Source organism: Eptesicus fuscus, chromosome 4 (genome assembly GCF_027574615.1).
Source record: "Eptesicus fuscus isolate TK198812 chromosome 4, DD_ASM_mEF_20220401, whole genome shotgun sequence".
NCBI lineage: Eukaryota > Metazoa > Chordata > Mammalia > Chiroptera > Vespertilionidae > Eptesicus > Eptesicus fuscus.
In genome coordinates, this window is record NC_072476.1 from 72,662,174 (window position 1) to 72,675,467 (window position 13,294).

The following is a 13,294-nucleotide window of genomic DNA, read 5'->3' on the forward strand; positions in this document are numbered from 1 at the left end:
TTGTAATTGAACTCTGTTTTTATTATACAAGTTAAATTTTTGTTCACTTGACTAGAACTCTTCTGCTTATACAGATGAAGTAAGAATTAGTATCTATTTCACTTCTAGGTGCACCCTCCATATAGGTCTGTGCAGTCTGCTGCTTTGACTCCATCCCTTATAGTAACCACGCCCACGTTGGGCAACTAAGCAGTAAAGAGCAGACACACTTGTCTTGTCAATCCCAACCCTCTTGGAATTCACATGCTGAGGGAAGAGGAAAATAAACACATAAAAAGAAAATATTTTCAGGCATCAATAAGTGCTACCAAGAAGACAAAAGAGAACTCCCAGGGTCTTTCTTGGGGTCTGGGCTCACCTACATCCATGAAAGACATAGCATGGTTTCAGGGGTAGAGCAGGTGCTAAAGTGTTTTTTGAGGTGAACTGGAGTAGAATTGGAGAAAAAAAGAGACTTGGCTGAGACTACCCAGCAATTCAGAGACAGGGTGTCCTGATGAACTCTAGAGCTACTGAGAAAAACTTGGGTATCCATCAACAGATGAATTGATAAAGAAGATATTATACATATGCTAGAGGCCCGGTGCATGAATTCGTGCACTGGTGGGGTCCCTTGGGGTGGCCTGCGGGATGGGGCCAAAACCCACAGTCCAGCACTGCCTGCAGCTCCTACCTGCTGCTCCCACTCAACCCGGCCCCACTGCGCCTGCCGCGGGCTCGTGCCCAATCAGTCCTGATCGGGAGAGGCTCATGCCGCTCACTTGCCAGCAGTGAGCCCTGCATCTGGTGCCCTCCTGAGGGGAGTGACCTGCGTGATAGGGCAGAAACCAGCTCTCCTACATCCCCCGAGGGTTCCTGGATTGTGAGAGGAAGCAGACCAGGCCGAAGGACCCCACTGGTGCATGATCAGGACCAGACAGGGACCACAGGATGTGGTCCCTCAGTCCGATCGGCTGGACCCCAGCAGCAAGCTAACCTACCGGTCGGAGTGTCTGCCCCCTGGTGGTCAGTGCATGTCACAGTGAGCAGTTGAATGGCCTTAGCATATCATTAGCATATGATGCTTTGATTGGTTGAACAGTTGACCAGTCACTGGATGACTGGACACTTATCATATTAGGCTTTTATTATATAGGATATATATACATACATATATATACATACACACATATATATATATGTGTGTATGTATATATGTATATGTGTATATGTATGTGTGTATATGTATATATGTATATGTATACACACAGTGGAATATTATGCAGCATTAAAAAAGAAAAAATCTTGCCATTTGTGACAACATGGATGATCTAGAGGTTATTACACTAAGTGAAATAAGTAAGGCAGAGAAAGACAAATACTATATGGTTTCACTTATATGTGGTATCTAAAAATAAAACAAAACAAATGAACAAACAAAACAAAATAAAAACAGACTCATAGAAATAGAGACCAAAGGGATGGCTACCAGAAGAGAGAAGTTGGGGGGATGGGTGAAAAGGGAAAGGGAAATACAGTCAATAATATTATGATAAATGTGTGTGGTAACAGACGATTACTAGTAACTCAAGTCACTCAGCTATTAGAATTAGTGTGGTGATCACGATGTAAGGTATAAAAATGTTGAGTCACTATACTGTACACCTGAAATACAGGTGGGGCAAAAGTAGGTTTACAGTTGAGAGTACATGAAATATGGAGTTTATTCTTGCATTTTTATTAATTATTGTGTTATTTTCCATACAAACAACTGTAAACTTACTTTTGCCCCCCTGTATATAACCAATATAATACCATATGCCAACTATACACAAATAAAAAAACTTATGAAAAAGTCCTCTGTCATCAACTTTTCATGTTACATGTAGGTAACATGACCCATAAACTCAGCTAAGAAAGATCATTATCTTTCTTCATTTTCTTTAACTTAGTTTCTCAGGTCCCCCTAGTTGCTGGATCTCACAAAACTGTGGGAGTTTTGTCACGTGGGCCCAGGTGAGTAAGCTCACATGGCTCCTCTCAGCCCTGCCCCCAGCCTAGGGGATCCCCATCTATTCTGGGGAGCAGGAAGGCGCCATTTTACTTGCCCTGGTTTCTCCCAAGTCTTTTGCCTATGGTTCCTCCTTTCTGTTTCCCTCATGGCAAGACTTGAAATTTCAAAGCCAGAAAGAGGCCTCTTTTTTTGCTCTCCCTCTGCTGTCATTCGGAGGCAATGAGCACAGGCAGCTTAGCTGGAGGAATGGGACAAGAACAAAGAGAGAACAGTAACTGCCAAACCATAGGGGACTGCTCCTAAACATTATCCCACACTTCCTCCTCTACCGTGTACTTTTAACCATTATCTCACTTGATCCTCCTACTAGATTTTCAAAAGACGAATCAGACTGGAGAACCTGAGTGACTTTGCCGCAGTAAAGGACAGGGTAGATGGACCTAGGCCACTGGACTTCTAGTCCTGTGCCAACTTCGCGGAGGCACGGTGCACTTGCCTCTGGCATCACCATTTGGAAAGCTTGCTGAGTTAGCAATACACTGTGCTTTGCCAGGTGAATTATGTTATTTAGAGGTCATCCTGCTGCTGAAGGATGATTTATCTGCAGCAGAGATGATGTCATGAATATACCCAAGTAGTCTCTGCTCTGTACTGCCCTTGAATCAGCTTCTGGACAGTCCATTCTCTTTGAGTATTTTGCAGCCACCATAATGGCCCTCTTCCCTGCAGCCAACTGGGCTGATCATATCACAGCAGATTGGCAATTAATATTGCCATAATAATTTGGCCACAGTCAGGTACTTTTGAGTGTGTGGATATGGTTGGAATTTCCTGGATAAGACTGCAAATGGAAAGGACTGGAAATTTCAGAACTTAGGCTATTAGCCTTCTCCAGACAGGCTAATGGTATTATGTAGGTAATAGAAAGCAGAGGGAAACCTTGGCCTTTCCCGGTGGCAAGAATGTCTCATCCCATCGATTTTGAGAAGGTCCTTTAAAAGACAGCTGCAAATAACACCTGTTCTTCCTCAGGTATCTCAAGTTACTCAGAATTAGGAATGCTGCAGCCCTTGAATCCATGAGCCAAATTACCTTCCCACGTCAGCGGTGTATGCAAGCCAGTCTCACACAGAGCTTTGAACATCAAAGGCTGAGGAAAAGCTCCTTTCCTCCACCATTTCAAAGCCAATTATTGATTCTGATAATTTATTTTCCAAGGAGAAAATATTTTTATACACTCCCAAACTTTCCAACCCTCTAGGTTTACTCGAATGGTGTACTGAAATGTATTGACTCTGATGAAATTTCCTGAAATTTGTGCAATTTATTCTCATATTTGCAAAGTGCCCATTGTGTGCAGAAGGTAGCATGTGAGGGGCTGTAAGGAGATTAAAAAAGAAGTTTAGAAAAATTTGTGGATAATATACCAATCTCAGTATGTCTACAAATCTTATAGGAGAAAGTCATATAAAAATTTAAAATTATTTTGAATGAGCTATAAAAGTGACCCATTAGTCTGCATGGGGAAACTTTGTGCTCTTGAAGTAACCCACTTATGCGCTTTCTCTCTGATGCTTTATATTCCTACTAATCTTAGCTGATTTTAAAGCACTACTCTATGTAATTAATAAAAATGCATGTTGTAGTTCTCTGAACTTCTCTTCTGGCAAAACGGTGTTTTGCTCTGTGGGTACGTTTATCATCAACAACCACAACTGATATGCTTCTCAAATTCATAACCCAGCACTGTCTCCTTCCCTTTCTCCATTTATTTTTTATTTTATATGATTCCTAGATTCACCTTATGCTATGCACTTTAGAAATAATGTCTCTAATGAAAATGAAGTGCTCAAGCACAAGTCAGGAATTTTTTATTTCCACTATTTTTTTTCCTTATCCAAGCAGAGTTCCTTGGACTCTCCTAATTGAGCTTCTGGGTTCCGAAGCTTGGACTGACGTAGTAGTAGTAAGTGCTTCACGCTCTTTAACGAAAATGACTACACCATTGGCTATACTATGCCATTGCACTTGGCTGACAGCACAACTTCTGTTAGTTCAACAGAAAGTCAAGAACTTTAAAAAAAAAACCACACACAACCTATTCCATCTCAGGAAGCAGGCTTCCTACCTCGTTAAATATGCTGTTATCATAGATCGATAAAACAACATTTACTGGAAACACTCTCACCCTGGATTTAAGAGAGTGCCTGAATGGTTCAAACTTTTAATTATCCATAATATATGGCCAGAGCTATTTCTTGCTTGAATTAAATTTTCAGAAGAAAAATACATTTATGAATGTGCTCTGCCATGGAAACAGCTTTCCATTGAAAACAATCCCCATTTCCTAGAAGTAAAATACTAAAAGAATCAGCCATGAGAACACAGACATGTGTTCCCTTCTCTTCTGGATGTAAATGCTGGTAATTGTATTTCTAAGAACCAGCATTATGGCCCATAAGGCTGACACGAAGATAGGGAAGGAGATGTGTTAAGGGATAATTTCTTGGTAACGAGGTCCTCTAGAGAAGAGAACACGTATAATTATGAAGAATAAACACTTTACTATAAAACATGAAGGAGAAAACCTTACCCGAATCCGGAAAGTAAGCGACAGAAGAGGAAGAAGCCATAACCTTGGACAAACGAAGAAAGGAAGGCAAAGGTTCCGTTGACAGACATGCAAATCAGGAGAGACTGTTTCCTTCCCACTTTGTCTGCCAGTCCTCCCCAGAAGAACGCCCCCACCATCATCCCGAGGTAGACGATGCTGCCTGCAACACACAGCGAACAAAGGAACACGTCAGCGCTTGGGAGTAAAGGACACGTGTAACAGCAAATGAGCAGGGAGCAAAATACATTCCAGCATTTTCCATGGCAAAAGCTTCCTTTAAAAATATAACCTTTAGGACACACAAATCAGCCTTCAAGTTGGGAAGTGAGCTCTTGTGGGCTACCTTTGGCTGCCATGACCAATGGCAAGGGCAAAAAGAAAACAGTCACATTCTCACCAGTCTCGTGGGGATGGGTACAGAGCGGGCAGGCCTAAGGAGTCTCCTCACAGAACAAGTCTACAATCTGACTCACAGTTACATCACCTTTGGTCTGAATGCCTGACGTACCCCCACGACAAGGCCACGAGGAGGGACCGAGTCAGGGGCTCCCATCAGAGTGGATTCCCAGTCTGCTTCCAGTCTCTGCCTGTAGCACATGACCTGGGCCAAGGTCAGACCCTTAGGAACCCTTTAGAGGATCCCATGGGTGCTTTCTCTCTAGGCCCTTCTGAAAGCCCTGGCTCTTCCTTGGGAAGGAAAGAAAGCTGGGGAAGGTGAGTTCAGATAGTACAAGATTTAATCTGAAAATAGTCTCACACTCCGTGCATTAAGAGAAAACTGTTTCTTGGAGTGCAGGGAGAAGGGAAATCGCTGTTAGCACTTTGGAAATTGTGCAGCTCGTCGCAGTTGGCTTCGCTTCCATGAGGACAGCAAATGGAAAATCAAGAGCTAGATAGACGTCCCTTTTGCGTCAGGGTGAGTATACACTTGAATTTTCTAATTCACTTGCTTCTTCTGAAGACCAGGCCCCGTAAGCCCTGTCCAGATTCTTTCTCAGGATTAAATGACGTTAGGTGTGGCAAATGCTACTTCAGGGAGGTCTCCAAAAGGCTGTGCAGTGTCCGGGGGAAATGGCATAGTTAACCATGAAGTTCGTTATATCTGAATATGGTGTTTAAAAAGCTGCGAACACACCTTTCATTTATTTCTGCCTTTTGCCTTGCTTCACCAAAGCACCATTTGAACAGCCCCTTTTCAAAGGCACATTCAAGATACTCAGCAGCATCTAAGTATAAGCTTAAAAACACACACACACAAACCATTGGCTGATGTATTGCTTTGGATTCATTGGGGGAAATAGCCCACTTTAACATTCGTCCTGAATTCATTTGCTTACCACACGATTAATGGATCAAGATAAGACCCAGAAAGAGAGCACCTGACAGTCTGGTGACCCTCACATCAGTGACATGTGGGTGCTGCTTTGCAGACGGCCAAGTATAGACAGCTACAGTGAATGAATGGCCAGTGCTGGAGCAACTGCAGAATAAGGCAAAACAAAGCTGCTTTCATTTAGACTGGGGTGCTGGTCAGCCTCGCCTGGGTGGGATGGTATATTGGTCTCTGAGCTATGGGGCTGACCATACACAGATCATCCTTTTCAATAAAGAGACTACACATACCATGGGCCCCAATGCATGTCCAGGAGACAATGCAAAGGAATTCCAAAAGCAGACAGATCCACCCAGGGAAATGCATATGCAACAGCTCTTGTTTATAAGAGGATCAAGTTTGCTCTTCTGTTTATTCTCAGAAGAATAATCAGTAGCTAAACTTGTTCATAATAACGTCTGTGTCTTTAAAAATGCCTACGAATCAGAATGTGAGCTCCCACAGGTCAGGAGTGGCCCGTGGCTGCTGCAATCTGAGCACTTGGGAGTCTTTCTTGAGCTCCAGCCCCAGGAACAACAACAAAAACAATGATCACTAGCACTTGCTGAACCGTTACCAGTTCTAAGTGCTTATGTGAATGAACTCATTTACTCTCATGACAACACTTGAAGGTTAATACTATGGAAGCCCAGTTCACTGGGGAGGAGCCTGAGGTACAGAGAAGTTAATGATTTGACCACAGAAAAGTGAGTGGTGACTACATTCCAGTCCGTTGGCAGTTCACTGTACAGCGTGGTCATGATTCCTCCAACACCCTGGCTGGCCTCCTGTGAAAACATCCCAGTTTGTCCAGGCCCCTGTGTGGTGGGTGGTACCACCTAGACTTGAAAGCAGTACCTCAACGTGTCTGAGGTGCCTTCTCCCTGGGCATCACCTGTAGAGTTAGCTAAGTCGGGGGTAACAGAAAATGATTGACAGGAGCTAGGGGGAAATGCTGCTTCATTCTACCCTCACATAAGTCAAGGGGTGCACTACTCCTTCTAAGACACTTCAAAGGGGCACATTCCCAACCCTGGTGGGAGTCAGGGATCAATGCTGAAAACAGCTCAGTGGTGCCAGAGGAAAAATGAAAATCCAATCTGTTGGTAAAAAGTATTGGCTTCTACACTTTGGTCCAAAGAAGGCAACTCCCCTGCTTTTCGGATGGGGGAGGGATGATACTCCTGCCGGACAGGTCTCCACATCCTGTCATCCCCCTTATTCCAGGCAGTCGCTTAGCCTCGTATTCACTAAGCCAGAGCTTGGCTTTATGAAGCGATGATTCCAGTACGTTAAGGCTCATAACTAGGTGCTAGTTCTCCCCCACCCAGCGGTAGTGTGAGGATACAGCCCATCCCAGGAGCTCACCGACCCAGCGGTAGTGTGAGGATACAGCCCATCCCAGGAGCTCACCGACCCAGCGGTAGTGTGAGGATACAGCCCATCCCGGGAGCTTCCGAAAGCTCAGAGGTAGTCTAGGTCTGGACTTCTGTGATGGAGACGCTTAGGGACTTGGTAGGGGCAGAAAACCCTCGTTTCTCATTAGCAGTTGGTACTTAAGCCATTTAAAAATAAAACTTTAAAATGTATTAGGGGTTTTAATATATAAAAGAGTAAAATTAAAATGGCCCATCCTTCAATTCCCCCAGATACCCCTATTAACATATATTTAAACAAACAAATATGCCTACGTGGCCAAAAATTCAAACCATATCGAAATGTATAAAATGAAAATAAAACTTTCCTTCTCCTCCACCCTTGACCCTTTTCCCAAAGGTTACTATTATCAATTTTTTCTAACTCTTCCAGAAGTTTTATACATACAAATATATAAAAATGGATATCCTATAAGAACTGCCTGTTAATACCTTTTCTTTTCTGAATAGTGTTTATCTTTTTTCCACTTGTGTTCAGGATTTCTCAACTAAGCAAACCAGAAATAAATCTCTGTCAGAATTTTAATAACTATTTCAAAATACATTTCATATATTTCAGAAACGCAATCACTACCAGATATTAGGGAAAACCAAACAGTTCTGCTTCCATCTCGTATTATGACTACGCCTAAAACAAATACACTCCCTCTCCTTAAATGACAGGATATTAAATTCAACTTTAAAGAATGTGTTAAGCACCCACTCTACATGACTTTTCCTGAAGTGGGAGAATGTAAGGATTATAAGTCACGCTCCCTGACCTTAGAGAAGGTAAAACAGCAAATATTCATCAGACACCTACTCAGGAGAGGAGGGAGTCAGTGTCACACCCATCATTTCACACAACCCTCCAACAACCCCATCTGATCATGGCCACTACAGAGAGGGGCATCCGGGCCAGAACTTTCCATGGCCTCCTGAGGACAGATGACCAAGACAGAACAGTGCCGAAGAGTTCACTCAGGTACCTGGGCTCCAAGTCTCTACACCATCAAGATGGCGTAAAGGGCCCTAACTGGTTTGGCTCAGTGGATAGAGCGTCGATCTGCGGACTCAAGGGTCCCAGGTTCGATTCCGGTCAAGGGCATGTACCTTGGTTGCGGGTGCAGGAGGCAGCTGATTGATGTTTCTCTCTCATCGATGTTTCTAACTCTCTATCCCTTGCCCTTCCTCTGTAAAAAATCAATAAAATATATATATTTTTATTTTTTTTTTTTTTTTTTTTTTTTTTTTTTTTTTTTTTTTTTTTTTAATATTTTTTATTGAGGTATTATATGTGTACATATCTTACCATTACCCCCCCACCCCACACCCACACATGCCCTTCCCCCCAGAGTTTTGCGTCCATTGTTTATGCTTATATGCATGCATACAAGTCCTTCGTTTGATTTCATAACTCCCCCACCTCTCCCTAACTTTCCCCCTGTAATTTGAAAGTCTGTTTGATGCTTTACTGTCTCTGTATCTATCTTTTTGTTCATCACTTTATACTGATCTTTACTATCCCTAAATGAGTGGGATCATGTGGTATTTTTCTTTCATTGACTGGCTTATTTCACTTAGCATAATGTTCTCCAATTCCATCCAGGTTGCTGCAAATGATGAGAATTCCTTCTTTTTTATGGCAGCATAGTATTCCATTGTGTAGATGTACCACAGTTTTCTGATCCAGTCATCTGCTGACGGGCACCTAGGCTGTTTCCAAATCTTAGCTATGGTGAATTGTGCTGCTATGAACATAGGGGTGCATATATCCTTTCTGAATGGTGTTTCTAGTTTCTTCGGATATATTCCCAGGAGTGGGATTACTGGGTCAAATGGGAGTTCCATTTTCAGTTTTTTGAGGAAGCTCCATACTGTTCTCCACAGTGGCTGCACCAGTCTGCATTCCCACCAGCAGTGCACGAGGGTTCCTTTTTCTCCGCATCCTCGCCAACACTTGTCGTTTGTTGATTTGTTGATGATAGCCATTCTGACAGGTGTGAGATGGTACCGCATTGTTGTTTTGATTTGCATCTCTCGGATAATTAGTGACGTTGAGCATGTTTTCATGTGTCTCTTGGCCTTCCTTCTGTCTTCTTTTGAAAAGCTTCTATTTAGGTCTGTTGCCCATTTCTTTATTGGATCATTTATCTTCCTTTTATTAAGTTGTATAAGCTGCATGTAGATGTTGGAGATCAAACCTTTATCAGTGATGCCATTTGCAAATATGTTCTCCCATGCAGTAGGCCTTCTTGTTGTTTTGTTAATGGTTTCTTTTGCTGTGAAAAAGCTTTTTATTTTGATGTAGTCCCATTTGTTAATTTTCTCTTTAGCTTCCATTGCCCTAGGGGCAGTGTCAGTGAAGAATTTCTTTTGGCATATGTCTGAGATTTTGCTACCTGTGGATTCCTCTAGTATTTTTATGGTTTCCCGTCTTATGTTTAAGTCCTGTATCCATTTTGAGTTTATTTTTGTGTATGGCGTAAGTTGGTGATCAAGCTTCATTTTTTTGCATGTATCTGTCCAATTTTCCCAACACCATTTATTGAAGAGACTGTCTTGACTCCATTGTATGTTCATGCCTCCTTTGTCAAATATTAATTGAGCATAGTGGTTTGGGTCAATATCTGGATTCTCTATTCTGTTCCACTGATCTATATGTCTGTTCTTGTGCCAGTACCAGGCTGTTTTGAGAACAGTGGCTTTGTAATACAGCTTGAAATCTGGTATTGAGATCCCTCCTACTTTATTCTTCTTTCGCAGGATTGCTGTGGCTATTCGGGGTCTTTTTTTATTCCAGATGAATTTTTGGAGAGTTCTTTCAAGGTCGGTGAAATATGCCATTGGTATTTTAATGGGGAGTGCATTGAATCTATAGATTGCTTTGGGTAGTATGGACATTTTAATGATGTTGATTCTACCAATCCATGAACATGGTATGTTCTTCCATCTGTTTACGTCTTCCTCTATCTCTTTTTTCAGTGTCCTGTAGTTTTCCGTGTATAGGTCTTTTACCTCCTTAGTTAAGTTTATTCCTAGGTATCTTAATTTTTTTGGTGCGATGGTAAATGGAATTGCCTTTTTAGTCTCTCTGTCTGTAAGTTCACTATTGGTGTATAGAAAGGCCATAGATTTCTTGGCGTTAATTTTGTATCCTGCTACATTGCCAAATTCATTTATTAAGTCTATTAGTTTTTTGACGGAGTCTTTCGGATTTTTTATGTACAATATCATGTCGTCTGCAAATAAAGACAGTTTTACTTGTTCTTTTCCAATTTGGATGCCTTTTATTTCTTCTTCTTGTCTAATTGCAATGGCTAATACTTCCAGTACTATGTCAAACAGGAGTGGTGAGAGTGGGCATCCCTGTCTTGTTCCTGTTCTTAGGGGAAATGTTTTTAGTTTTTGTCCATTGAGTATGATGTTTGCTGTGGGTTTATCATATATAGCTTTTATTATGTTGAGGTATGAGCCTTCTATTCCCACCTTGTTGAGAGTTTTTATCAAGAAAGGGTGTTGGATTTTGTCAAATGCTTTTTCTGCATCAATTGATATGACTATGTGATTTTTATCTCTCAATTTGTTTATGTGATGTATCACGTTTATTGATTTGCGGATATTATACCATCCTTGCATTCCTGGGATAAATCCTACTTGGTCATGGTGTATGATCTTTCTGATGTACTGCTGGAGCCGATTTGCTAGAATTTTGTTGAGGATTTTGGCATCTATGTTCATGAGGGATATTGGCCTGTAATTCTCTTTCATTGTGTTGTCTTTATCTGGTTTTGGTATTAGGGTGATGCTGGCTTCATAGAAGGAGCTTGGAAGTGTTCCTTCCTCTTGAATTTTTTGAAATAGTCTGAGGAGGATAGGTTTTAGTTCTTCCTTGAATGTTTGGTAAAACTCTCCTGTGAAGCCATCAGGCCCCGGGCTTTTGTTTGCCGGAAGCTTCTTGATGACTGCTTCAATTTCGTCCATAGTTATTGGCCTATTGAGCTCTTTAGATTCTTCTTGATTGATTTTAGGAAGGTTATATTTTTCTAGGAATATGTCCATTTCCTCCAGGTTGTCCAGTTTGTTGGAATAGAGTTGTTCGTAGTATTTTGTAACAATCCTTTGTATCTCAGCGGGGTCTGTTGTTATTTCACCTCTTTCATTTCTGATTTTGTTTATTTGGGTCCTCTCTCTTTGCTTCTTGGTGAGCCTGGCTAGAGGTCCATCAATCTTGTTTATCCTTTCAAAGAACCAGCTCTTGGTTTTGTTGATCTTTCGTATTGTTTCTTTGGTCTCTATGTCATTTATCTCCGCTCTGATCTTTGTTATTTCCTTCCTTCTGGTTACAGTGGGCTTTTCTTGCTGCTCTTTTTCTAGCTCTTTGAGTTGTAGGGTTAAGTAATTTATTACCATTGATTCTTGTTTTTTGCAATAGGCTTGTAGAGCTATGAACTTCCCTCTCAAGACTGCTTTCGCTGTGTCCCAAAGATTTTGGATTGTTGTGTTTTCATTGTCATTTGTTGCCATGATGTTTTTTATTTCTTCCTTGATCTCTCTGGTGACCCAGTCATGGTTTAATAGCATGCTGTTTAGTCTCCAAGTGTTTGATTTCTTTGGATTGTATTTATTGTAGTTGATTTCCAGTTTAATGCCACTGTGATCTGAGAAGACGCTTGATATAATTTCTATCTTCTTGAATTTGAAGAGACTTTGCCTGTGACCCAGCATATGGTCTATCTTTGAAAATGACCCATGTGCACTTGAGAAGAATGTATATTCTGTGGCTTTGGGGTGAAATGTTCTAAAGATGTCAATTAATTCCATCTGGTCTAGTGATTCATTTAGGATTGCTGTTTCTTTGCTGATTTTTTGTTTAGAGGATTTGTCCAGTGGTGATAGTGGGGTATTAAAGTCTCCTACTATGATTGTATTGCTATTAATCTCTCCCTTGAAATCTTCCAGGAGTTTTTTTATGTATTTGGGTGCTCCTATATTGGGAGCATATATGTTTACCAGAATTATTTCTTCTTGTTGGATTTCTCCCTTTAGTATTATGAAGTGGCCTTCTTTATCTCTTGTTATGGCATTTACTTTGAGGTCTATTTTGTCAGATATAAGTATTGCTACCCCAGCTTTTTTTTCATTTCCATTTGCCTGAAAGATATTTTTCCATCCCTTCACTTTCAATCTGTGTGAGTCTCTTGTTCTGAGGTGGGTCTCTTGTAGACAGCATATATATGGGTCGTGTTTTTTTATCCATTCAGCTACTCGATATCTTTTGATTGGAGCATTTAGTCCATTTACATTTAAAGATATTACTGAAAGGTATTTGTTTGTGGTCATATCTATTTTTGTGTCTATATTCCTTCTTACCTGTTTATTTCTTCTTTTTACAGTATTCCCTTTAGCAATTCTTGCATTGCTGGTTTGGTGGTAATAAACTCCTTAAGCCTTTTTTTATCTGCAAAGCTCCTGATTTCCCCTTCAATTTTGATTGATAGTCTTGCTGGATATAGTATTCTTGGATTCAGTCCTTTGCTTTGCAACACTTTGTATACCTCCGTCCATTCACTTCTAGCTTGTTGTGTTTCTGTTGAGTAATCATTTGACAATCTGATGGGTGTTCCTTTGTAGGTAACTCTCTGTCTCTCTCTTGCCGCCTTTAAGATTCTCTCTTTATCATTTATATTTGCCATTGAAATTATGACATGTCTTGGTGTGTGTCTTTTGGGGTTGATCCTGCTTGGGACTCTCTGTACTTGCGTAACTTTTATCTTTCCCATATCCGGGAAGTTTTCTGTCATTATTTCTTCAAATAGATTTTCTAATCCCTGCTGCTCTTCTTGTCCTTCTGGCAGCCCTATTATACGCATGTTACTTCGTTTCATGTTGTCCCGAAG

The 13,294-nt window shown here is 41.2% G+C and overlaps 1 protein-coding gene across 2 annotated transcripts in view; it reads right to left on the reverse strand.

Annotated features, from left to right (window-relative positions):
* The window catches only part of SV2C (synaptic vesicle glycoprotein 2C), a 121,577-nt gene that overhangs the window by 78,043 nt on the left and 30,240 nt on the right, over positions 1-13,294 (reverse strand). For both annotated transcript variants that reach the window (XM_054714297.1, XM_008161943.3), the window contains exon 2: positions 4,587-4,767. In XM_054714297.1, the coding sequence (XP_054570272.1) occupies positions 4,587-4,767 (181 nt within the window). The remainder of the gene's footprint in view (positions 1-4,586; positions 4,768-13,294) is intronic.